Genomic DNA, 27,225 nt, shown 5'->3' with positions numbered 1-27,225 from the left:
AGTGGCAATTTGCCCCTTCAACTTGTAAGCAACGAGCAATTAACACATAAATTAACTTTGTTGGCAAATCAATACACGAATTTGGTGATTATGGGCAATTAGACCATTTTGGCAAATTAACTTACAAGTTTAGAGGGCAAATTGCCAATTTAAGATACAATTAACTTACAAATTAAAGGGGCAAATTGCAAAAATGGGACAAATTGCCTATAATCACCAAGTTCGTGTACTGATTTGCCCACCAAGTTAATTTATGTGTTAATTGCTCATTGCTTACAAGTTTAGGGGGCATATTGCCACTTAAGTCTATTCCTTAATAGAATTTTGATTAAAAGAGTTGGGTTCCTAGTGTTTGATTGAGGACTGGTCTTTACATGAATTGGTTTATTTCCTAGCAGCAGAAGAGACATACTTGAGAGCATTTACAGTTGATTACTCCAAATTTTGCAATAAAAATTATAATAGTTACAGATTCTGCATAAACATGAAAAAGAGAATAAGATTGTTACAGCAAAGTGGCCACTATTTGGTATAAAGATGCATGAAACTGGCCTCTGTCCAACACAACTCATCCTGGAAAGTAGAGGATGAAGCAGTTTTATCAATCTAAACCATCAATGCAAACATCAAGTCGCTACGCTTAACTGTACAACAGCCTCGTTACAAATCAAGTCATACTAAAATGTTATGCATAAATATTATAAAGATGCAGCGAGGATGGAAGGAGCAAGAAAACCTACCAGTCAAACTAATTTCCTTCTATGTACAGTGCTACCGCAGGCGACGGGTTGAACTCTGACGCAATTCAAATAAAGTGGAAGTTAGTAGCCTGTTGAGTGATTACGGCAACTGATTGCTAATTGTATAAATTTGAGAGAGTGAACAAACCTTCTGGGTCGACTTGCAGCCAATCCCGTGCGCATATCATAGCCTGTTGAATGTCGGGATTTAGTGAGCTTCGGTGACTATCCAGAACCCTACCTCCATTGTTAAATGCCAACTCTGGTGCAATTGTTGACATTGGAGTTCCCAAAACGTCACGTGCCATCATTGACAAAATAGGATATCTCGGTGTGTGAACTTTCCACCAATTCAGTATGTTGAAATCACAATTACGAGGAAACACGGGTTCCTCTAAATATTTATCCAAATCAGATGCTGCATTTTGACTTTGAGAAGTCTCATGCAGGAACTTGTCAAACCCTTTTAATCTATCCCTGCTATCACTACTGGTGCTAGGTAAACTGCTCCCAGGCAAAGCTGAACCTTGATCCACCAAAGTCGAACAAATCGAGTATGCATTGAAAAGTTCTTTGATACCATCAGAAACTCCTTTGATTCGATCCACTGAAGTAGTACCATATATCTGAGAATAATAATATTCTACCAATTTCATCTTAAATCGCGGATCTAAGACGGCGGCCATTGCCAAAGCCAAACTACACTTGCTCCAATATTTATCAAACTTGGCCTTCATCTTAGATGCTATGGAGCAAACGAAATTATCTGAGCTCTTACACCATTCAATTAACTTGATGTGCACATCACAAATCTCTGGAAAATATATGTTTGCTGTTGGGCATCTGTTCCCTGTAAAGACATTGGTTATTTCCATAAAAAATTTCAAATAACTAGTGATGCAACTTATCCATTCCCATTCTGTATCAGTTAAAGCTGATGTATAGCCCAGATCATGTTCTTGCAGCAGAGAAAATGAGGCCCTGTACTCTAAGCATGATTCAAGCATTAGATATGTTGAGTTCCATCTAGCTTGGGAATCAAGACCTAGGTTCTTTTGTGTGCTGATTCCAAGTTGCTGGGATATCTCGGTAAACTTGTCATGCACTTCCTGTGAAGTTTTAACATATCTAACACTTGCACGAACCTTTTGGATAACTTCTCTAAGGGCTTCCAAAGTATCTTGAACAATCTGATTAAGAACATGAGCAGCAGAACGCACATCAAATAACTGACCATTCCTAAGAGGCCTATTTTGAGAGATTTGATTCTTAATTGTGAGGACAATGTCATCATCAATGGAACAGTCATCAAATGTCATCGCAAACAGCTTGCATTCAATGTTCCAATCCATGAGGCACCTGATAATAATTTCTGAAAGCATATCTTCAGGGTGAGAAGAATCAAGTGTCACAAAATTTATAATCTTCTTTTGCAATTTCCAATCCTCATCGATATAATGTGCTGTCAAACATAAGTACTCGGTGTTTTCTGCGGAAGACCACATTTCAATGGAAAGGTTAATTCTGCCTTGCAGTCTATTTATCATCTCATACACTTTCTGTTTCTCTTTCTTATAAATCTCCACACAGGAGTTCTCAATCGAGCTATTTGGTGCAACCTGAAACAAAGGCTGGAGATTTTTCACAAATGTTTTGAATCCGACGTGCTCTACCATAGACAAGGAGTAACCATGCAATATAATCATGCGGGCAAGATCAAACTGACTCCGCTCTTGATCAAACCTACTACTTCCCAGGCTAATAACCTCATCTTTTCTCGGTTCTTGATCATATTTTATCACTTTGGGCTTCATAAATTCATCTTTCCTCGACACTTCATCGTAACTAACATTTGGAAGACTAAGGGAGGTATCCTTTTTCCTTCTCTTTAATAGTAGTTGTGACACATCGCAGTTAGATCTTTTCAAGCATCTTAATAAGTGATTTCTCAAATGCGTAGTTCCGCTATTACTTGATCCACTGAGTCGCTTGTTACAATGCACACAAACAGCATAACAAACGTCAGCCTTTCTGACTCTTTCGAAGTGATTCCACACAACAGAAGTTAACCTCTTCGGTTTCTTAATGACTGATTCCGTTGATACTTCCATTGCATAAGGCTATATGGGACAGTCTGTAGATCACACAAATTAATAAGATTACAATTTGGCAACTGCACCATGTCCCACGAGAGCATCAAGAACATAAACAGGCACAGCGAATTCATGAAAATTTAATTAAAAAATAAGCAGGATAAGGATTCCACTTAAATATAAACTAACTTCAAGTAAGCTAAGTTTTCAAGTTAAAAAAAGAAGTAAATATATGTTATAAGTTACTAAACAAATCATCAAGTTAGACATAAAAAAAAAGGCTTAATTGTTTTAAAAATCATCAGTTTTGCAATTTTAACTCGAACTTTCAATCTTAGCTATCATTTTTTGCAATTCGAACACTGAACAATTTTCCGTCAAACAAATACTAATCTAAATTAAATTAAAAATTCAGCTTCCAATCTCCTTCATAAGGTCAAACCATTGAATCAACCAAATGAAGACAAGCTATAATTAATCGAATTTGTCATCTAAAATCTATGATTTTCATCATTTAATTTCATTAATTCACATTACAACCATCAATTCATAACATACAGAACAGCAACGAAAGAAAAACGGTCGGGTCATCTCAAAATGGACCCAAATACATGAACGGATATGAAATAGAAAAATTAGCAAAAATAATGATTTACAAAGGTAGATGTTAAAGGCGGATCTTACATGGATCGGAGCAAAAGCTTCGAATTATGGATTGTTGGGACTCACGGAATACTATCAGAGGATCCGATTAGAAAGGTTAAGAGATTCGGTTGTTTGAATTGGGGAAAGGAGCAGAAGATAGGATCCGGAGTATGGGTCTTAATGGATCGGATAAGATTGATTAGAAAAATCTGATATCCAGTCGGGTATGGTCCATTGTAATTCGGGTATGGTCCATTCATTATTTGCACCTATAATAAGGAATGTTTATTGTTTACACAAATACGGCTAATAATCACCCACGGACCCTGACTTTAGGGGTACCTTACGCTAAACCCCCTGATAAAAAAAAAACTGCCGTAAACCCCCTAAACTTTACCTAATGATCAGCTAAACCCCTTTTACCCTAAAACCGCCCCAAAAAACCGCCCCAACCCCTTTATTTTCTCAAAAATACCTAAAATACCCCTAAGGTCAATAACAAAAACCAAACCAACCCAATCTAACCAAATCTAAAGTCATTATCTAATCAAATCAGACATAAACCATCCAAATCATACTTAAACCACCAATCAACTCAACTAAATCAAACCATCCAACCGAAAACTTCCACCCGCCGCCGCCGGTTTTTTCCGGCCACCACCGTCCATTGCCGCAAAAAAAATTATTCAAATAAAAACTCATTTAATTTTAAAAAATAAATAATTAATTATTTTTAATTTAAATAAAAAAAATAATTTTTTTTTTTAAATTAATTTTGAACCCACCGTGGTGGGTCTGCTCTCCACGGTGGGTCTGCAGCAGACCCACCGGCCGGTGGGTCTGCTCTGTGAAGCAGACCCACCGGCGCGGGTCTGCTGCAAAGAGCAGACCCGCGGTGGGTCTGCTCATTGCAGCAGACCCACGCCGGTGGGTCTGCTATCTGCAGCAGACCCACCGGCCGGTGGGTCTGCTGCAGATAGCAGACCCACCGTGGTGGGTCTGCTTTCCGGTGAGCAGACCCACCGCGGTGGGTCTGCTCACCGGATTAGAAAAAAAATTATTATTTTTTATTTAAATTAAAAATAATTTTTTATTTAATTTTTAAATAAATTTAGGTTTGATTAGATTGTTTGGTTTGATTTGATTGGATCGGTTTTAAGTGTGGTTTGATTGAAGCTGTCTGGTTTGTTTGTATTTATTTACAGATTTGAAGGGTATTTTGGTCAATTTATGCGAAAAGGGGTTTAGCTAATTATTGGGTAAAGTTTAGGGGGTTTACGGCAGTTTTTTTTATCAGGGGGTTTAGCGTAAGGTACCCCTAAAGTCAGGGTCCGTGGGTGATTATTAGCCCACAAATACCTAAAAAAATAAAAAAATTATAAAATCTAACTCCAAAAATATAATCTGTGTTTTTTAAAAAACTAGTCTCGCATTACGTGCTACGCACGTGGCTCGTAGTGTGCCTTCATACATATTACTAATCAATTATTTAAAATATGGTGTTATAATAATTTACTAATTAATTAGTTGTATAATTAGAATATTCATTTAACTACTCTTATTAAAAAAGAATTTAAAAAGATTAAGAATTTATTAACAATTAAATTATTTCATTTAATAATTTAATTGTTTATTAAATATTTAACGGGTCATAGAAATTATATTAATATATTTTATATAATTAATATTAAATTATTTAGAATTTTATTAAATTACAAAATATATTTAGCATTTGGTTATACTAATAAATTACACATGGTAAATAAATTGAACAATTTATTCATCAATCTAATTTAGTATTAAGGGCTATTTTCCAAAATTCTTTAGTAATTGATAGGTTGTGCATGTATAATGCATACATATAAGCAATAAGCATATATATATATAACCTTGTATTAGTTTTCGTTTAGAGAAATTTTTAGGTAGACTCGGTCTAACACGTCATCCGTAGACTAAACTTATCACATTATGACACATCATTAAAATGATGGCAATCTTGTAATATTACTATTCAAAGGTGTAAATAAGTAAAAAACAAATTTACAAGATTGTCATCATTTTAATGACGTGTCATAATGTGATAGGCTAGTCTACGGATGACGTGGTAGACCGAGTCTACATAAGAATTCCTCTGCCGCTTATTAGAATTTATAAACTTATTTCAGTAATTAAATTTTTTTGATTCCTTATTCAAATCAAACTCATTACTTCCTTATCTAGTTGTGTTATCTCCCATAATTAGAATTCCAATTTTATTTTAACGTATATCATCTTAATAATACTCCCACTCGAACTCTTATCTTAAAGTGTCCATACAATTATAAATTATGTTATCAAATTAATTAGAAATTTTAATTTTAGCACTCAGCAATGGCGGTTACGGCTGCTGCAGTAACGGTGACTACCTTTTAAAAAGCTTTAATTCAGCAGTGTTTTCATAATAGATTATAGGTGCGAAGTTGTAGATAAAAGATTAATTCTTTGATTAATGGGTTAATAAATGAAGTGAAAGTTAGAATTCGCCATCGTTTTTTAATAAGTTGGAATTAGAATGATTTGACAAGAACTTCAGAAAAATAAGTGGTGTTGATCCAAAGATAGTATTAGATACTAATACAACATCTTTTGGCCATTCTATGTTACAATTAAAACGGCAAAAGTTTTACCAATATTAATATTAAAAATAATAACAATATTAATTAAATAAATTACCATAAAACCTTAATCTAAATGATCAATTAGTTATAAATTAAAAAGGGTTATAAGGTAAATGTGCCTGTCCCCCCCCCCCCTATCCGTGCTTTTATATATAGTATAGATAGTTTTGAACGGTTTTTAAAAATATAATTTGCAACCGTTATGAAAAACATATTCTAAAATTAAAGGGATTTCAAATGATTTTTAAAAACAGAAATTTTAATTGTTTCTAAATACAGTTTTTAAAAGAAAATAACATTTTTTTTAATATTTACAAATAAAATTAAATGGAACATCTCTATAAATTCAAGGAGTGCAAATAAAAATATTAAAATGAAAGAGTAAAAAATTAGGCTGGCCTCTGACTTTTGGGGGTCTGATCGCAAAAAACCCTGATGTTTAAAAACGATCACAAAACCCTCAATATTTGTGGCGGTGCTCCCAGAATTCCCTAAATCCCAAATATGACCAAAAAACATGCGCCGTCTTTTTCAGTCGAGTGTCAGTCTTAATAAAAACTGACGACGCCACGTCAGCTGCCACATCAGAAAAATATCTTAAAAATTTCAAATACCCTAATTTAATTTAGAAAAAGAAAAAAAACAACCCAATTTAAACTAAACTATCTGATTAACTCAACAACCAACCCAACCACCACCACCACCATCGCCACCCCACCATCGGCGGAAAATTTTCCGGTCATCTTCTTCGATTTGAAGATGACCGGAAATTTTTTCAGTCATCTTTTACAACTCTCGAAGATGACCTAGCTGGATCGTCTTCTCTCAGTTCTTGAAGAACATAAATATGTTCTTGAAGAACAGAAATATGTTCTTTGAAGAACAGGACGACCGGAGAGCGGCGTTGGTGGCAGCGGCGGCGGCGAGTGGTTTGGGTCGACGGGCGGCGGTGGATAGGTTGACCGAAGAGTTGGGTTTAATTAAATGTGGTTGAATTTTGGTTTGATTAAGGTTTTTCAGGGGTATTTTGGGTCTTTTTTTTAATATTTAATGACGTGTCAGCTGACACCTGACGACGCCGATTTTTTTTAGAATTACAGCCCCCAAACATAAGGGGTATTTTCGTCCATAAGAGCCGTGAATGGCGCCGCCACAAAAATCAGGGGGTTTTATGATCGTTTTTAAACATCAGGGGTTTTGTGATCGGACCCCAAAAGTCAAGGGCATGGGTGATTTTTTTTTTTAACCAAAGGCTAATCTTCGTTGATAGAATTATCAAAATTACAAGAGTATGTGACTCCTCAACAAGCTGAGTAAGCCAGTCTAAAAAAAATGATGATACTGGATACTGCAAAAACAGTCATCCACAAGGGCTTATTTAACTACCAATGGGTCACCCAATTATAGTAACAACGTATTAAGAAAAGCTATCAACCAAATAAATCTATCATCATTAAAAGAAGAACTTCTGATGTCATGAAATGATGATATTCTGTGAATAACAACTCCTCTATCAACATTTGAAATCTCAATACTTCAGCTACAATTAAAAAAGCCAAACTCCTGCCAAAATAAAATTATTTTGCCAACTTGCCAATGCATCTTCTACAGTTACTTTATTAATTTTAACAAATTAAAAGATATTTTATCCATTTTTTACCGTTAGATGAAATCATTTTCATCTAACAGTAAAATTGATAAAATAAACAAAATAAAGTAACTATAGAAAAGCCAGTAAAAATATACAAATAAACTGTTGCCATAAATTTTTATTTTATTTTAATACTCATTGATGATTTAATAAATTATCAAGTAATTATATATAAGTAACATATGGTTTTTTCCATAAAATAACTATAAAATAGCCGTAAAATATTGATTCTTCATCCTTTTAGTTCTAAATATTGAGATGATATAATATTAAAACAATGCATTCCATTTGATTGTAGGAAAAATTATCGTTATTGTTAATATTTCATAAGAAAAATATATAATATAATAGCTAGAAATGGTAATTTCATTATGTAAAAGAATAGTGTAAAAATTATGATATAATATTACCAAAATAATAATGAAACCTCACGCCAAAATAGTGATGTAAAATCACGCCAAAATAGTGATGTAAAATCACGCCAAAAACTAGGTAGCACGGATACAGAAAAGACATAAAACGGTTATGGTCAAATGAGATTTAAAAAAACAAAAGACACGAAATATGAAAAAAAATGTTAATAATAAAAATATAAAAAATATTTATAAATATAAAAAGTTACAAATTTTATATTTACTAAATTTAATTTATATATTTACGAAATTTACTGAAATAGATCATTAAAATATATTCAAATTTATCAAATAAAATCTTCAAATTATAAAAAAACTGAAGTTTATATTTTATAAATATTACAAAAATATTATGTAATTCTACAACTATTTAAAAATGGAATATTTTGTAGGTAATTTGAATAATACACTTTATTAGTAATAGATGAGATCTTGAATGAGTTAAAAAAAAAATATAATCCTATAAATATTCAAACATAAAATATATAGTAGGTAATTTAAATAATAAATTTTATAATAATGGATTAGATTTTGAATAGGTTTTCGATAGTTTTTAGTTTGCGAAACGGAAAACGCAAAAATATTGAAGTGTTTGTATTTTCTAATATCCATGTTTTCCAGGCCAAAATAGTGATATAAAATCACGCCAAAATAATAATAAATGCGAAAAATAAATTTTACTATTTAATTGCACAATTCACTATTTAAGTTGTAAAAAAATGAGAATAAGTTTTTGTTTTCGTATAGAAACCATTGTGGTACAATAAAAGTTTTCTTGTTAGAGCATCCCCAATGGACTCTCTAAATTTGTCAAACTCTTTAAATTAAAGAGTTTGACAATAAATTAAGAGTCCAATAGACTCTCTATTCTTTATATTTAGAGTAGAGAGTGAAAATGGCTCTCTACATGTAGAGAGCCATTTTCACTCTCTACTTCATTTTTCAAATGGTAGAATTTTAAATTTTAAAAAACAAAGTGGTTATTTTTACTTTAAAATAGTATATTTTTACTTTTAGTAAAAAACTGAATAAAAACTGAAATAAAAAATTATTTTATTAATATTTAATATTTTATTTTTATTTTTATTTTTATTTATGAAAATAAAATAAAATAAAATTTAATATTAGAGAGTCAATTAATTTAATATTAATATTATTTCATATTTTTATTTAATTATTATTTATTAAAATTAAATAAAATAAAAGACTAATATTAAAGAGTCCATTGGAGTAAAATTTTAAATATCACTCTTCATCTTTAAGATGCTCTTTATTTTACAAAAGATGCTCTTTATTTTGAAGAGCACCATTGGGGATGCTCTTACCATTCAAATATTGACAGTTCAATTCAAAATTCAAACAAACTTCTTAAATCCATGATCAAGAAATGCAATTTGTAAAATGAGGGGAGAAGGAAGCCAAAACTTGCAGGAGATTTTGATGTTAAAATATATGCTAACAGATTATTTTCTTATAAGTTCTCCGTTAACCAGAATTAAAAATTTAAAATAACTGTCAATTGAATTGTTCAAATTGTTGTGCTTATGGACAACAATCGAGAAATGAAAAGTTTCACACAACAAGTTTTAACACAAAAATGTTCTCGAAATCCATTTAATCTACTTTGAAACACTTTTTATAATCTTGATTCGACCTTGATTCAAATCATATGTTTTAACATAAAAATGGTATCGAAGTCCATTTATTTTGTTTGAAACATATTTTAAATGCTTAACACATAAAAATGCAAATCTAACATGATTAATAGAACACTAAACAGTTTTAAAAAATTAACTTAAATTAATTAGCAGTAATTGTGAGAAACCGCCACCATCTTGTCTTCCACGCCGTCAGACTCCATCACACCGACAACCCGTTTTCGCCGCCCTAGTCCGTCCACACTGCCCCAGTCCGTTCTCACAGTCGCCAGTCCAGAAAGTAAAGTCATGGAGAATATGAATAACCGGTCGGTGGTGTTCATCGTGGCCACGTCCATCAGTAGAAGATAATAATTTTATGAAATTATCGTGCATCACAGGATCAAATAGTGAAGTAGCATGTCCTTTACTGCCTGCCATCCACCAACGGATTTGTTTTTCTAATTTGGTTAATTAATTGTTACATACTGAATTGAAAAGCAAAAAATATATGAAATACTCCATCATAATGTTGCATGTTCCTCACTTTCGACACCGCTGGCTGATCCACTAATTCTTCAAAGGCAATAAGGTATGTTTATGATTGTTATTTGAGAAATATGATTTTCAAAATACCCTTAAAGGGTAAATTTTGATGAAAAAATTGAATGTTATCAAAATTTTCTGGATAAGTGTTAAAATTAAAGTAGTACACACGATTTTTACTTTGCATCAAACAAATCATGTTTAAGTATCTAGAAAAAGAATGGCTGAAAATTTAAAACAGCTATTTTTCAATTCAATAAAAAAACACTACTGTTTCTTTATTTGATGATTTTAATTTCCAATTTTTAAGTTTTTACATTTTTAAAAATTGACTTTCTCGATCAAACTTATTTTCAAGTCTATATTATTCAATAAATTCAAAAAGAAAAACTGCCTTACTTGACACATACATAAACAAAAGAAGAACAGAATAGTGGTTGTTCAATCGTGAAAGAATTAAGTTCTTCATACTTTCAAGTTTGGTTCAAATTTAATACCAAGTAAGTTTTTGCTCTATTCGACAAAAGGTACTTGCCTCTTCTTTATTTTTTATAATAATTATGTTGCTTTTCATGATTTTTCATTTAATTATCTGTTTTTTTTTAATAAACCAAATCAAAGTGAATCATAAGTACAAAAGATTTTATTTCTTTGATTTATAATTTCACTCTTAAACACACAATGGCGGCAGTTTCTAATGGTGGCAGTTTTTTTTTGTTTTTAAAAAAATCTGAAAATTATCAAATTGTTCATATATTTTTTAAAAATATTTGTATACTTATATATTATTTTTTACTCTATTTAGATTTCATTAATTATACATAAATTTTGTCATATCAATTTGTGAAGTTAAAGTACTCATTGTGAGGTTAAAGTACTCCTTGTGAGGTTTAAGTACTCCTTGTGAGGTTTCATACTCCTTGTGAGGATATTGTACTCCGTGTGAGGTTAAAGTACGTTGATGAAGGCCTCTACTGCAATGTTCAAGATAAGTTCTGATGCAATTATAATATAGTAACACTTATTGGTATGATTTGTATGAAAATTTTGAGTTTTATCACTTATTGTAGTTTTTATTGTCTTTCAGGAATAATATCACCCGAAGTTGCGAAGACACTGGAATAAGTCGAGAAAGATATTCCATCAATAATAGAAGTCATAATTTTATACCGTTCGCTTACTTTGCATATGTTAAGCGAATGTGTACTTGGATGGCCCATGAAGTGGCTAAAAAGTCCTTAAAGCTTCCTTTTTAGGAGTTATTATTGTAATATTTGTTATCTAGTTCTCACAAACATTATGTACTTCTATTTACCGAAATTAATACAATTGCTGCTTTGCCAAAAAAAAAAACATGATTAATAAAGGATTGAAACAATACCTTACTGCTAGTTTGTTGTTGTGGTCGTCGATGGCGGATGCACCACTGTTTGCCTTGGTTGTTGGTGGTTGGTGTGACACTGACACCTTGTTAGGCGGCAGGGCATGGGTGATTGATAGCCAAAAAAACTAATCAATGAGCTATATCTTTCACAAGTGCTTTCTCCTTTTTAATTATCAAAAAAATAAAATTAAAATCAAAATATTTCTTTTAAACAAAGTTAAAAGTATATAATGCATGTAAAATAAATCACAGGTATATATTATTCTTTTAAGGCAAAACACATCCTAAGACACCTCTACTTTACCATTTTGACTCGAGAAGTCCTGATAACAATATAGATGGTATTACCGCAAATCACCTAAGAGACCAATTTTACTAAAGAGCAACACTGATTACCTAGCATTGATAAGCATAAATACCAAGATGAGTCTCCATATAAACATACATAGAAATGCTATTTCTATCCCACATTGCTAGTTTACCAAGAAACCAACAAAACATGTGTCTATATAAGCCAAGACAACACATCAATAGGGGGGTAAGCTTTCCACCTCTTTCACATAATACTTTTAATATACTCTTTTAAAGACAAATACTGACTTGCTCGTCGGAGTGAACGTCCGGAGACCCTCTCCGGCGTTCTTCTGACTTGTTTGTTCTTAATCTCAGGCGGACCTACGTCACTTGAACTCAAGAATGGAGCTTAAATCCGGTCACTCGAAGTCGTTGATAATTTCACAATTATCACTTGGCGCCGTCTGTGGGAAACACCATCTCTATTCATTATGTCATCCTTGAAGGCAATTGTTCGACGAAGATAGAAGAACTAGTTAGACAAAGCCATTCCAAAAAATCAGAAATAGGCCATAGCCTTTCATGCTTTACTGAGTCTGGCTATTGTCTCTCATATTTGGCCGAGATAAACCATGACCTTTTATGCTCTCCCAGTGTAAATATTTTTCAAATGAAAAAACCGAGCATAAGCTATTGCTTAAAAAAAAAAAAAAAAACGAGCAGAGCATAAACCGAGCAGAACTGAGCAATTGCTCACCAAAATTTCCATAAGCCATAGCTTATGGCCGAGTTGAGCAATTGCTCACCAAATTTCCATAAGCCATAGCTTATGGTCGAGATGAGTAATTGCTCACAAAATTTCCATAAGTCATAGCTTATGGCCGAGATGAGCCATTGCTCACGAAAATTTCCATACGCCATAGCTTATGGCCGAGATGAGCCATTGCTCACCAAAATTTCCATAAGCTCTTGCTTATGGCCGAGATGAGCCATTGCTCACGAAAATTTCCATAAGCCATATCTTATGGCCGAGATGAGCCATTGCTCACGAAAATTTCCATAAGCCATAGCTTATGGCCGAGATGAGCCATTGCTCACCAAAATTTCCATAAGCCATAGCTTATGGCCGAGTTGAGCAATTGCTCACCAAAATTTCCATAAGCTCTTGCTTATGGCCGAGATGAGCCATTGCTCACGAAAATTTCCATAAGCCATATCTTATGGCCGAGATGAGCCATTGCTCATGAAAATTTCCATAAGCCATAGCTTATGGCCGAGATGAGCCATTGCTCACCAAAATTTCCATAAGCCATAGCTTATGGCCGAGTTGAGCAATTGCTCACCAAAATTTCAATAAGCCATAGCTTATGGCCGAGTTGAGCAATTGCTCACCAAAATTTCCATAAGCTCTTACTTATGGCCGAGATGAGCCATTGCTCACGAAAATTTCCATAAGCCATAGCTTATAGCCGAGATGAGCCATTGCTCACCAAAATTTCCATAAGCCATAGCTTATGGCCGAGTTGAGCTATGGCTCACCAAAATTTCCATAAGTCATAGCTTATGGCCGAGTTGAGCAATTGCTCACCAAAATTTCCATAAGCCATAGCTTATGGCCGAGTTGAGCAATTGCTCACCAAATTTACATAAGCCATAGCTTATGGCCGAGATGAGCAATTGCTCACAAAATTTCCATAAGCCATAGCTTATGGCCGAGATGAGCAATTGCTCACAAAATTTCCATAAGCCATAGCTTATGGCCGAGATGAGCCATTGCTCACCAAAATTTCTATAAGCCATAGCTTATGGCCGAGTTGAGCCATTGCTCACGAAAATTTCCATAAGCCATAGCTTACGGCCGAGATGAGCAATTGCTCACCAAAATTTCCATAAGCCATAGCTTATGGCCGAGTTGAGCCATTGCTTACGAAAATTTCCATAAGCCATAGCTTATGGCCGAGTTGAGCAATTGCTCACCAAATTTACATAAGCCATAGCTTATGGCCGAGATGAGCAATTGCTCATAAGCCATAGCTTATGGCCGAGATGAGCCATTGCTCACCAAAATTTCCATAAGCCATAGCTTATGGCCGAGTTGAGCAATTGCTCACCAAATTTACATAAGCCATAGCTTATGGCCGAGATGAGCAATTGCTCACCAAATTTCCATAAGCCATAGCTTATGGCCGAGATGAGCAATTGCTCACAAAATTTCCATAAGCCATAGCTTATGGCCGAGATGAGCCATTGCTCACCAAAATTTCTATAAGCCATAGCTTATGGCCGAGTTGAGCCATTGCTCACGAAAATTTCCATAAGCCATAGCTTACGGCCGAGATGAGCAATTGCTCAAAAAAATTTCCATAAGCCATAGCTTATGGCCGAGTTGAGCCATTGCTTACGAAAATTTCCATATGCCATAGCTTATGGCCGAGATGAGCAATTGCTCACCAAATTTACATAAGCCATAGCTTATGGCCGAGATGAGCCATTGCTCATAAGCCATAGCTTATGGCCGAGATGAGCCATTGCTCACCAAAATTTCCATAAGCCATAGCTTATGGCCGAGTTGAGCAATTGCTCACCAAATTTACATAAGCCATAGCTTATGGCCGAGATGAGCAATTGCTCACCAAATTTCCATAAGTCATAGCTTATGGCCGAGATGAGCAATTGCTCACAAAATTTCCATAAGCCATAGCTTATGGCCAAGATGAGCCATTGCTCACCAAAATTTCTATAAGCCATAGCTTATGGCCGAGTTGAGCCATTGCTCACGAAAATTTCCATAAGCCATAGCTTACGGCCGAGATGAGCAATTGCTCACCAAAATTTCCATAAGCCATAGCTTATGGCCGAGTTGAGCCATTGCTTACGAAAATTTCCATAAGCCATAGCTTATGGCCGAGATGAGCAATTGCTCACCAAAATTTCCATAAGCCATAGCTTATGGCCGAGTTGAGCCATTGCTAACCAAAATTTCCATAAGCTCTTACTTATGGCCGAGTTGAGCCATTGCTCACCAAAATTTTCATAATCCATAGCTTATGGCCGAGTTGAGCAATTCCTCACCAAAATTTTCATAAGCCATAGCTTATGGCCGAGTTGAGCAATTGCTCACCAAAATTTCCATAAGCCATAGCTTATGGCCGAGATGAGCCATTGCTCACGAAAATTTCCATAAGCCATAGCTTATGGCCGAGTTAAGCCATTGCTCACCAAAATTTCCATAAGCCATAGCTTATGACCGAGTTGAGCAATTGCTCACCAAAATTTCCATAAGCCATAGCTTATGGCCGAGATGAGCAATTGCTCACCAAATTTTCATAAGCCATAGCTTATGGCCGAGTCGAGCAATTGCTCACCAAAATTTCCATAAGCCATAGCTTATGGCCGAGTTGAGCAATTGCTCACCAAAATTTCCATAAGCTCTTACTTATGGCCGAGATGAGCCATTGCTCACGAAAATTTCCATAAGCCATAGCTTATGGCCGAGATGAGCCATTGCTCACCGAAATTTCCATAAGCTCTTGCTTATGGCCGAGATGAGCCATTGCTCACGAAAATTTCCATAAGCCATATCATTGCTCACGAAAATTTCCATAAGCCATAGCTTATGGCCGAGATGAGCAATTGCTCACCAAAATTTTCATAAGCCATAGCTTATGGCCGAGTTGAGCAATTGCTCACCAAAATTTCCATAAGCCATAGCTTATGGCCGAGTTGAGCAATTGCTCACCAAAATTTCCATAAGCTCTTACTTATGGCCGAGTTGAGCAATTGCTCACCAAATTTACATAAGCCATAGCTTATGGCCGAGATGAGCCATTGCTCACCAAAATTTCATAAGCCATAGCTTATGGCCGAGTTGAGCTATGGCTCACGAAAATTTCCATAAGCCATAGCTTATGGCCGAGTTGAGCAATTGCTCACCAAAATTTCCATAAGCCATAGCTTATGGCCGAGTTGAGCAATTGCTCACCAAAATATCCATAAGCTCTTACTTATGGCCGAGATGAGCCATTGCTCACGAAAATTTCCATAAGCCATAGCTTATGGCCGAGATGAGCCATTGCTCACCGAAATTTCCATAAGCTCTTGCTTATGGCCGAGATGAGCCATTGCTCACGAAAATTTCCATAAGCCATAGCTTATGGCCGAGTTGAGCCATTGCTCACGAAAATTTCCATAAGCCATAGCTTATGGCCGAGATGAGCAATTGCTCACCAAAATTTCCATAAGCCATAGCTTATGGCCTAGTTGAGCCATTGCTTACGAAAATTTCCATAAGCCATAGCTTATGGCCGAGATGAGCAATTGCTCACCAAAATTTCCATAAGCCATAGCTTATGGCCGAGTTGAGGTATTGCTAACCAAAATTTCCATAAGCTCTTACTTATGGCCGAGTTGAGCCATTGCTCACCAAAATTTTCATAAGCCATAGCTTATGGCCGAGTTGAGCAATTGCTCACCAAAATTTCCATAAGCCATAGCTTATGGCCGAGATGAGCCATTGCTCACGAAAAATTCCATATGCCATAGCTTATGGCCGAGTTGAGCCATTGCTCACCAAAATTTCCATAAGCCATAGCTTATGACCGAGTTGAGCAATTGCTCACCAAAAATTTCCATAAGCCATAGCTTATGGCCGAGATGAGCAATTGCTCACCAAATTTCCATAAGCCATAGCTTATGGCCGAGATGAGCCATTGCTCACCAAAATTTCCATAAGCCATAGCTTATGGTCGAGTTGAGCCATTGCTCACCAAAATTTCCATAAGCCATCGCTTATGGCTGAGTTGAGCACTTGGTGAGGAAAATTCTCATAAGCCATCGCTTATGGCCGACCTGAGCGCTTGCTCAGGAAAACTTCCATAAGCTCTTGCTTATGGACGACCTGAGCGCTTGCTCAGGAAAAATTCCATAAGCTCTTTCTTATGGCTGACCTAAGCACTTGCTCAGGAACATTTCCATAAGTCATCGCTAATGGCCGAGCTGAGCTATTGCATATCGCCTAGTTAAGCCATAGAACTTACAGTTATTTACCTAAGCTGTTGCTTATCTCCTAGCTAAGCCATATACCTCGGACATAAATATCCGACATACTCGAGGGGGGACTTGTGATAACAATATAGATGGTATTACCGCAAATCACCTAAGAGACCAATTCTACTAAAGAGCAACACTGATTACCTAGCATTGATAAGCATAAATACCAAGATGAGTCTCCATATAAACATACATAGAAATGCTATTTCTATCCCACATTGCTAGTTTACCAAGAAACCAACAAAACATGTGTCTATATAAGCCAAGACAACACATCAATAGGGGGGTAAGCTTTCCACCTCTTTCACATAATACTTTTAATATACTCTTTTAAAGACAAATACTGACTTGCTCGTCGGAGTGAACGTCCGGAGACCCTCTCCGGCGTTCTTCTGACTTGTTTGTTCTTAATCTCAGGCGGACCTACATCACTTGAACTCAAGAATGGAGCTTAAATCCGGTCACTCGAAGTCGTTGATAATTTCACAATTATCAAGTCCCTACCCCAAAGTTCGTCACGGCCGAATCCTTTTATTTTCAAAAATCGCATTTTTAGACCCTTACGTTTATGGAAATTGGCAGTGTATCACACTCGCCGTTAACTACAGAATTTGCCGTCAAATAAAATAAAAATATGTAAAATAAAGTGTTACTCCCTCCGTCCCAATAGAGTTGTCCACTTTGAGAAAAAAATTTGTCCCAAAACTCTTGTCCACTTTCAAAAAATAATTAACTTTTACACTCAATTGTTCTATATTACCCCTATTAAAAATCCACTAATGAGTAAATTGAAAGTAAATTGCAAGTGGACCCCATATTAAATAGGGGTATGACAAGAAAAGTAAGGTAAATTTTACAAAATCCATAAACAATAATTACTTTTCTTAAACTGTGTGATAAAGGCAAAGTGGACAACTCTATTGGGACGGAGGGAGTATATAATGCCACATCAGAATTCACTTTAAAAGTAAAGAGTAAACTTGAGGGACCAAATTCAATGTTTCACCATCTTCTTCAAAACGACTCTTTTTTATCATCTCCTACTGTAACAAAAACTGGAAGTTCAAACTTCAAACAACGAATTTATATAAAACTAATTGAAGTAATATAATGTGGATTCTTTAATAAACAAATAGGTCTTCAAGCTTTAGTAACATAGCGTCGTCAACACCGTCGTCGATTTCTTTACACCGCGGCACGCTCTGAGATCAAAACATTTGCATCATGATTTTGAAAATCTGAGATCAACCCATTTGCTAAAATTGAGTTTGAACATAACCCATATGGATGGATTGATAGAAACGGATAGAAACTGAAATGGGTTAAATTAATCATTTGCATCATTATTTTGCAAATATCTGATGACAAATGCCCAATTTTTCAACCAGCTATGCTTTACATGTATCTAAAGAGCTCAATCTCTCTAATTGCGCCTATAATTGTGTACAGAAATATAAATAGTAAACACGGGAAACAGTCAAATGAATTTCTTATAAGTATATATATTATAAATATAATATTCAGAAAAAATGTAGCTGTGGATTCTTATAAGCCTCAGCAAGAAAATGTAGCTGCTGTTTAATTGAATTTCAGAAAAAAATGAAGGGAGGAAGAAGGTGCACAATCAGCAAATAAAAAATTACATGTCATAATTTATTAATTTTTTGGGGCTGATTGCTGACTTTCTTTTTCTCCCTACTCTCATTAACGGAGAGTAAATTACACTTGCCAATTTCCATCCATATAAGGGCCTAAAAATGCGATTTTTGAAAGTAAAAGGACTCGGCCGTGAAAAACTTTGGAGTAAGGGCTTCTCGAGTTAAAATGGTAAAATAGAGGGGCCTTAGGATGGGTTTTGCCTTTTTTTTATGACAGTTAATTGGTCAGGAAATGAAATGAATTAGAAAATAATAGGATAGGGATTCTCTCATGTTCATTTGATGAACATGAGAAGTCATGTTCATTAAATCTACATCATTCATTATAAAATGAATAGTGTAGATAAGAAAAGTTCAAATTTGGTTAAAATAATCTATACCATTCATTTTATAATGAATGGTGTAGATTAGTGAACATGACCTATCATGTTCATTTGAACATGAGAGAATCTCAATTCAAAAAAATATGAATAACAAGTTTAAGTTATAAGCATTTGTATTATTAATTCTTTTAGTTTCATATTTAAAAAAAAAAACAATTACAAGTAATTCACATTTTGTACTGATATTCATATGACTATCTTGCACATGAGGGTGTAGTTTAGTGGCTACACTCCTCGCCGTACATTCCTCGGAAAGTCAGGGGTTCGACCCTGCCTTCCGTTGGTGAATTTCTTTTAAATGTTATTTCAACTAATTTCTAACATTGATGTATAACACATCACTGATAAAAAAAAAATATGACTATCTTAGTTTAAAAAGTTGCATAATATTTTGGTTTTTGAACCCAATTATCCATTCAATAAAGAAAAATCTGCTATAAATTGTTCATTTTGCTAATGAACAGCAATAAACTTTTAGGAGCATCTGTGATTAGTCACTATGATAACGTATTTACGCAATTTTCAAGCAATTGTAAAAAAGGTTTCTTTTCCTTGTTTTCATTTGTACATTACCTATACCCAAATAGTAAAATGAATTTCACCAATTCTCTAATGTCTAACCTCTACTCATTTAACACACTGTAAATATAGACACCAAAGAGAATTACTTGTCCATCAAACTGCCAAGCATCAACCAGAAGCTCATAGCCTGAAAATACACAGCATAGGTTCAGAAACAGATATATATTTCAGGGAAACAAACCTCGGTTTACCTACTTACGTAAACATCTGAGGACGGTTTCGAGATAACTGTGGTCGCTTTATCGGGGAGAGAATCAAATTCCTTAATGTCATCGACGAGTTGCCACCTCCGCCTCCAAAAGCATGAGGAGCTCCTGTTCTTCTGTTTCCAACATCCACAGGTATAGCTGTTTGTTTTGCTGGTGAACCGCCAGATATATCGAATGGACCGGAATTAGAACTGTTCTGTCTTGCTGGCCATATATCTTCCTTAGGCCCTGGAGTTGGAGGATTCAAAACCGACCAATCTGCATATAATAAGTCAATTGCTTTTGGAGACAGTAAAGAGGCTTATGCTATAATATCATCAACCACATATTATAGTTTTGTTTAGAAAGAAAGAAGGAAATTACCTTTTCGGACAGGATCTCTGTTACCCATCAAATTAGTTGCTGGATTCGAGAAAAAATCAGGCTCATCGTTTCTTGAAAAGAAATTGTTGGCAGGTTGGATCGCTGATCTTTTAACTGATTCGTACTCACTCCTCAGTTGATCGTACATTTCGTCAAGCTTTCTCTTCTGCCTGAAATTAGAATACAGGAGTGTTTCAGAGGCTTCAGATACCCCAAAATAAGATTCAAAATGACCAGAGCCAGAACCTGGGCACAAGAACAACCACTGACCTGGATTTCTCAGAAAACTTTTCTTGGAGCTCTTGCTTATCCTTGGACAAACTCTCCATCTCCTGTTCCATCAGCTGACACCTCTTGGTCATTTTCTGATATGCTGTATGCACCTGCTCCAACTTTTCTGTAAACTTTTCTTGCATGACCTCACATTTTTGCCGACACTGAGCTACGATTCTGTTCATCTTGTATTGCATCTCCAGTTCCTTTTGCCCAATGTAAAACATCACACTTCTGTATGCACTCTTCATCACTTGGTTCATTTAAGGAAGACATATATTCAGTAAATAAATTCAGCAGAACTTTTTCATGAGAAGAACTTTATAGGAAACATCCTCTCTCAAACGAAATAGACAAATTTCAAGAAGCACAACTACTCATATGATGTTCATACGTACACATTTGTAATGGTATTCTATAGATCTGAAGAAAATAAATAATAAGCCTAAAATTTATTAACTAACTGCAAAAGATACATATTTGAGGAGATACCCCAGCCATGGCCATCTGCAACAAAATGAATTGTGAACTTAAACAAACAATTACCAAGTAAATAACAAATTTGCATTCATATGAAAAGACACAAAACTACAGAGCATTGAATGAAATAAAGACAAACAAACTTTCATTACTCCAAGTGGAGCACTTGCTTACATTAACCCATTCATCATTTGGATTGATGTCCACGGGTTTCATAAGGCTGGAAAATTAAAAACAACGCACGTTAAAACAGAATAAACTGAAAGAACATTGGCAAAATTCAAAATGAAAGTGCAAGTGGGCATATGTGGTGATGACAGTTATAGTCATGCATAAAGATATCTTTGTGGAAGTAAACTATTAGTATCAGCTATTGCTGTCAATTAATTTAATTGGTGTCCTTAAAAATGATACCTAAATCCGAGCTCCATAATACTATTTCATTACAATCTATAGTAACAAGATCTTTAGCAAACAGATACCTGAACTTGCACACAGAGTTACTGAAAAAGAAGTAAAACGTTCAAGGCAGATAACTGTATAACACCAAGTACAACAGTGAAAAAAGACACTGACCTCTTAGAGAGCACCTGATCACAAATTGGACAAGCTGCATCATTATTAAGGATCTTGCCGGCATCTTCAGTGCCTAATACAATGTTAAGGAAACAAACTACACGCAACTGTACAATATTCCTTAAATTATTATAAAAGGAAACATGAAAGTGTTAAAAATATAAGGGAAGGAGAAACATAATCTGCAATTTTGGATACACAATAGGTGACCACAAGTAGTGGAAATAGCCCGTCCTTCTAGTTCACGCCAACACGCGTTGCATCTCATTTCAACAGCCTTGATTACATAATATGTATATCTGGATATATCTGCTGAATATCAATCACAAGAAGGTATAATCATCAAATTGAGCATCACAAGGCGAGCCATTCTTTCCAATTTCCCAATCTAACTTTAATGGCCAGTAACTGGTGAAACAAAGCACGCACATAGGTGAATCTATAACAGTGACTATAACATTGTTGATTGAAATCAAAAAGTTCAGCAGCATCAGAAAGGGCAAAAATGGATAGGATTAATAATTTAAACTATACACTACTAAATGACTGAGCTTCTCAGTCTAACTATACAAGTAATGCATGAATTTCAAGTTAACAAAATTTGATTGTCATGAGATTTCAAAAATTGCTAAACAATTCTGAAAAGTTTTCTCAGCAACCAAACAGGTGAAGAACAAAAAGTAGAAGCAAAAATGGAAATTAGGTTTTACCTGCAAATTGTGACGCCCCAATGCTTCTTAATCAATCGCTCCTGAAAAATAACTAAATTCTGATTGTGATATTTAAAAAGCGCTCGTGATTCAAAACTGGCTGATTGATCCTTGAAAATTAATTTCAAAAGTTAAATTGAAATCGTTAATTTTTTTTTGATGAATTGAAATCGTTAATTAAAAATGAAAGAAGAGCAAATCAAATGATTGAAAACCTAAAAATAAGTAGCTGAAGAAGCTCCGAACCTGAGAGAAAATGAAAATGTTTCTCTTCTCCGATTTGATTTGATTTGATTTTCACTTCTCTGATTTCGAATCAGATAAAATGGCGGCAACTCTAGTTTCTGTTTTTTTGATTGTTTTTAGTAATGCTAAAAGTTTTTTGAACACTCACTAAATTTGAATTTAATGAGGCAAAAGTATGAAAAATCATCAAAATTATTGATATTCACTTTAAAATTATTATAACTTGAATTGATATTTACTTTTATCAAGATCCTATCAATCTAATTTTAATATTATATTTCAAGCTCATTAATTCTCACTGATAATTAACGATGAAAATATTTTTAATTTTAGTTGCGCAATAAAATAATAAAAAAATTTAAATATTTAGTCCTCCATCTAATGGACAAATTAATTTTTTTAATAAATTTTAATTCAAAACAAACCTTAACTTTCAACAAAGGATCATTTCGCTTCCTTATTTTGACATAAGCTAATAATTACGTACATTTTTATGACTTTGCCCAAAAACATCTTTAAAATAGATGTTTTTGATTAAAAAAAAAAGCACACCCTTGATATAAGCATATCGGCTCGTTTTATTCCTTCAACTCTAAATGGCTCAATAATTTATTGTCATCTCAATTCCAATTATTCTATTCATTCTGTGCTACTTTAATATGGTTCTCATGTTTTTTTTTAACATAGGTTAATCTTCATTGATAGAATTATTAAAATTACAGAAATATGTGATTTTTTTAAGACGCTGAGTGAGTGAGTCTAAAAACAAATGATAATACTGTAAAAATAGTGATCCAGAGGGGCTTACTTAACCACCAATGAATCATCCAATTATAGCTTAGCAACGTATTAAGAAAAGTTATCATTTAAATAATTCTATCATTATTAAATGAAGAACTTTAAATGTCATGAAACGATAATAGTCTCTATCAACGTTTGTAATTTCAATATATGATTTAGCCTCAACAAAAAAAGCCAAACCCCTGCTAAAGGAAAAATTATTCTGCTAACTTGCCAATATATTTTCTATAGTTACTTTATCAATTTTAATAAATTAAATATTATTTTATCTATTTTTCACTGTTAAATGAATCATTTGTTCGAAACTGTGAAATTGTCCTTAATTAATTTTTTGTGTCAAATTCTGAGAGCAAAATGAATCTTTATTGTTTCAGAAAACTTTAAAATAGATCCTCTGTCTATGTTAAACTAGCTGGAAAAAAAAAAAGCTAAGTTTGATCTTTAAATTATAATAGCGGGTTAAATAGTTAAATCTTTTGCTACTTTTAAAAATTATTCAATATATAAGATTTAGAACTTTCTATAAATTTATCATACAATTTGTTTAAAAAATAAATCTAACGCCTAATTGTAATACTTTACTGTAAAAGTATAATAAATTCTACTTTTGTTAAAAAAATTATAATAAAAATTTAAAAATATAAATTAAATGAAATTAATTTCAGGTAATTTTTAATTTTAAAAAATATCAGATAATTTTTTTCAGAAAAATATAACTTTGCTATTTTATAATATTTTTCTTTTATCAATTATTATAAATCATAAAACATTTATCAACAAATAATTTAATTGATTTTATTTTGTTGACATATCACGATCTAAATTTTTGGTCCGAGACTAGCGATAGAAAATGGCAGTGGCAGTTTCGAAACGTGTAGCAAGTCTGAAAATCTACTATAAATTCTTTTCCGCTTTAAAAACACTAAACAATTATCATGTAATGTTTACATGAATCATAAAATAAAAACAATTGACAATATAATGTTTGAAACATACTCGACACAGCCTACTAAAACAATATGAATATCACATCTAATATTACCCAAACATCGAAGATAAACCATCAAAGTAATCACTAACCATTACTTGAAAAAACCGAAGTCCAACTCAAACTCACAATAAACTCACTCGAGTCCAACATCAACAAATTTATGTTTACATCATTCACTAATTGCATTGCCACTAACGGTAGTCTCTTTAGTTGTGAGATAATGTCTTTTAAAATGGGAAAAGTTATCAGTTAGTTTTGTATTTTACACTTGTAATTGACTGCTACTATTTAAAATTTGAAGTTAGAGTTTTTCTTTCTGTAAAAGACCTACCCGGTTCGAGTGGAAATTAATCTAAATTTTGTAAATTTATAAATATCATTTCATAATTGGAACTCGTTCACAATACCTCGTGAAATTATAAAAAAAATTTGTAAGTGACAGCAGTTGACCTCAATTAATTCTCAATCAAAAGGCTTGTGGTTGATTCTCACACACTTTCTATCTCAAAATACAAACTCTAATTGGGGCCTATGAGGCAGTTACAAGAAACCCAGAATGCATGGAAGTTGCTTTGCAATGCTAAAGTTCCCAAAAATAAAACTGATTTTGATTCAAAGAATATTTTTTATGTCATCATAAATCACAGTAAATGGTCTTTTGTGCATGAATAAACAAGTTTCTGAGCATCACTAGCAATTAAGTAGTTGATGTGAATATGAAAGATTGGAACATGATTGAGATTCTTAATAAGTATATCTTGAAGGAAACAACCCTTAAACATGAACATAGTGTATTGTTAGAAGTAATGACATGAAACCAATAAAATGACTAATTTCTATGAAAATAATGAATAGATTAGTACAAATAAGTTAGGAAGATTCAAAACTCAGTTATGAACAGATAATTTGTATCACAAATGAGATTACAGACTAATATTAACAAATGAATCAATTAATACTGCGTGACCAAGCGTCTGGTACAAACAGAGCAATAGAATCTCTTTTTATTGTTGAAGCAAACAGGTAAAAAGCAGAACCTCCAGCGAGTCTCGACATCCATGGCCTGAATCATTCCTCCACAGTACGGACACGCCCCGGGGGCCACTTGCTTCCCTATTACTCTCTCATCTTCATCGCAAACAAACACCAAACACATCGTATGATTGTTGAATATTAGGTTGTAAATGTTTAACTGCGTCTCTATTTCCTTATATACCTGATATTTATAGATATCTGTGTCTCTTTTCTCTCTAGAGAATTGTCTGAATTTTCCAGAAATAAGGAAGGAAGGAGGAAGGAGAGACGGTCGTGTAGAATCCAGAAAATTCTCACCGACCTAATTCCTTTTCAACTTTATTATCTTAAATAGGTAAAAGGTACAAAAAAATCCTCGTAGTTTTCACAAAAATACAAATCAGCTCTTTTACTTTTTTGAGATATAACTAAGCCTTTTTTGTTTTCAAATAGAACAAATAACCCCTTTCATCCAACACCATTGGAAACATTCGTTAATGACTGACATGTCTCTCATAATCATATAGAAAAAAATTCAAAAATAATTTTAATATTTAAAATATTTATATTATTACAAAATTCATAAATTTATTAGAAACATGTTATTTGAATAATTTACTCAAAATAACATAGCTATATGTTTATTTTTTTTATTATATTAGATATGTTATTTTCTATTTATAAAAATTTCATCACCTCTTAATTGAAGAGAATAAATATAAAATATTAATGTTCCAAAAATAAAAAAATAAAAAATCAATTAAAATAAAATATTTTTATAAATTATTAATTAAATTTATATAATTTATGTATTTTATTTATAAAATTTCATATTTTTTTTTGTATTTTTGCAAGCGATCTTTTTGAATTCTTTTAGATGTATTACAGATAATTATATTATGGGTGAAGATTTCAGCACTCAATCATGGATTGGGATTCCTTTAAATTCATTTTGAACTTGAGGGTGTCATGTTCACGATCTATACCGTTCTTTTTGTAATGAACGGTGTAGATTAAAAAAGCACAAGTTTAATCAAATTAATCTACACCATTCGTTTTACAATGAACGGTGTAAATCGTGAACATGACCTCCTCAAGTCCAAATGAATTTGAGGGAATCTTAATCCATCTATGAATTTATTTTATAGCTCCACTTTAATTTTAGGCGAATAGGCTCAAAATTTGTCCACCTTTTAAATTTTTTTCAGCGGCACTATTACTCTATTAAACCTTCAATCGCACCTTATTTTATATTTTTACGCTTCAATAGCACCCTAAAACATCAAATTTAACTCTTTTTATTTGAATAAAATTCAAAACAAATCCTTCATATTTACAGTATATTCTAAATAACATTTAATGTTAAAAAACCATATATTCCACAAATTTAAAAATTAATAAAAATAAACATTATTTAATATAAATAATTAAACTCCGACCAATCGCCACCTCCATCAGACTCATCGCCCCACGAAACACACTGTTCTCCGTCAAGAACAACTCATCCTCCATTGGAGTACAAGCAAGCTCTAATCCTCCTCCCATGGAAGACGGCAGCGGGTCTGAGGGCAGATCGAGCGAGGTGGGTGGTGGCAGGTTGGGAAAGATAGCAGCTCGAGGTACATTTTGTTATTTTTGTTAATTTATGGAGAATAGTGCTTATTTGAATATATTTTAAGTTAAAGGACTTGTTTAAATTTGTCCACATATAAAAAAGTATAATATCACCCTTAAATTTAGTTGTTTTTAAATATTTTCATCCTTATAAAAATAAAATTATCTAATTTGTCCAATTTAGGGTGCTATTGAAATGTAAAAATACAAAATAGG

General features: G+C 33.6%; 3 protein-coding genes across 11 annotated transcripts; all 3 read right to left on the bottom strand.

The window, feature by feature from the left end:
• Positions 1–432: 432 nt before the first annotated feature.
• LOC126669545 (zinc finger BED domain-containing protein RICESLEEPER 1-like) lies at positions 433–3,686 on the bottom strand. Its single transcript, XM_050363037.2, has 3 exons — positions 3,518–3,686; positions 889–2,874; positions 433–795 (listed from the first exon to the last, which is right to left on the bottom strand). Exons 2-3 carry the CDS (start codon positions 2,849–2,851, stop codon positions 749–751), a joined length of 2,010 nt encoding a protein of 669 aa, XP_050218994.1. The 5' UTR covers positions 2,852–2,874; positions 3,518–3,686; the 3' UTR covers positions 433–748.
• Positions 3,687–19,640: 15,954 nt separating this feature from the next.
• Positions 19,641–22,728, bottom strand: LOC126666882 (E3 ubiquitin-protein ligase CCNB1IP1 homolog). 9 transcript variants are annotated; one of them, XM_050359778.2, is made up of 10 exons: positions 22,590–22,728; positions 22,344–22,453; positions 21,832–21,942; positions 21,634–21,706; positions 21,232–21,277; positions 21,054–21,084; positions 20,575–20,830; positions 20,305–20,474; positions 19,928–20,169; positions 19,641–19,859 (listed from the first exon to the last, which is right to left on the bottom strand). In XM_050359778.2, exons 3-9 carry the CDS (start codon positions 21,899–21,901, stop codon positions 19,928–19,930), a joined length of 888 nt encoding a protein of 295 aa, XP_050215735.1. In that variant the 5' UTR covers positions 21,902–21,942; positions 22,344–22,453; positions 22,590–22,728; the 3' UTR covers positions 19,641–19,859. The 9 variants fall into 9 exon arrangements, with proteins under 9 accessions (XP_050215735.1, XP_050215733.1, XP_050215734.1 ...); XM_050359776.2 differs by having other exon boundaries at positions 19,928–20,199; positions 22,590–22,727; XM_050359777.2 differs by having other exon boundaries at positions 19,932–20,169; positions 22,590–22,726.
• A 2,427-nt stretch (positions 22,729–25,155) lies between these two features.
• On the bottom strand, positions 25,156–25,703 carry LOC126666883 (uncharacterized). The gene has a single exon (XM_050359779.2). It carries the CDS (start codon positions 25,535–25,537, stop codon positions 25,334–25,336), a length of 204 nt encoding a protein of 67 aa, XP_050215736.1. The 5' UTR covers positions 25,538–25,703; the 3' UTR covers positions 25,156–25,333.
• Positions 25,704–27,225: the final 1,522 nt, after the last annotated feature.

The sequence above is a fragment of the Mercurialis annua genome, linkage group LG2 (assembly GCF_937616625.2).
Source record: "Mercurialis annua linkage group LG2, ddMerAnnu1.2, whole genome shotgun sequence".
Lineage (NCBI taxonomy): Eukaryota > Viridiplantae > Streptophyta > Magnoliopsida > Malpighiales > Euphorbiaceae > Mercurialis > Mercurialis annua.
Note: the sequence above shows the minus strand (reverse complement) of the source record. Positions and strands in the feature narration are given on the sequence as shown.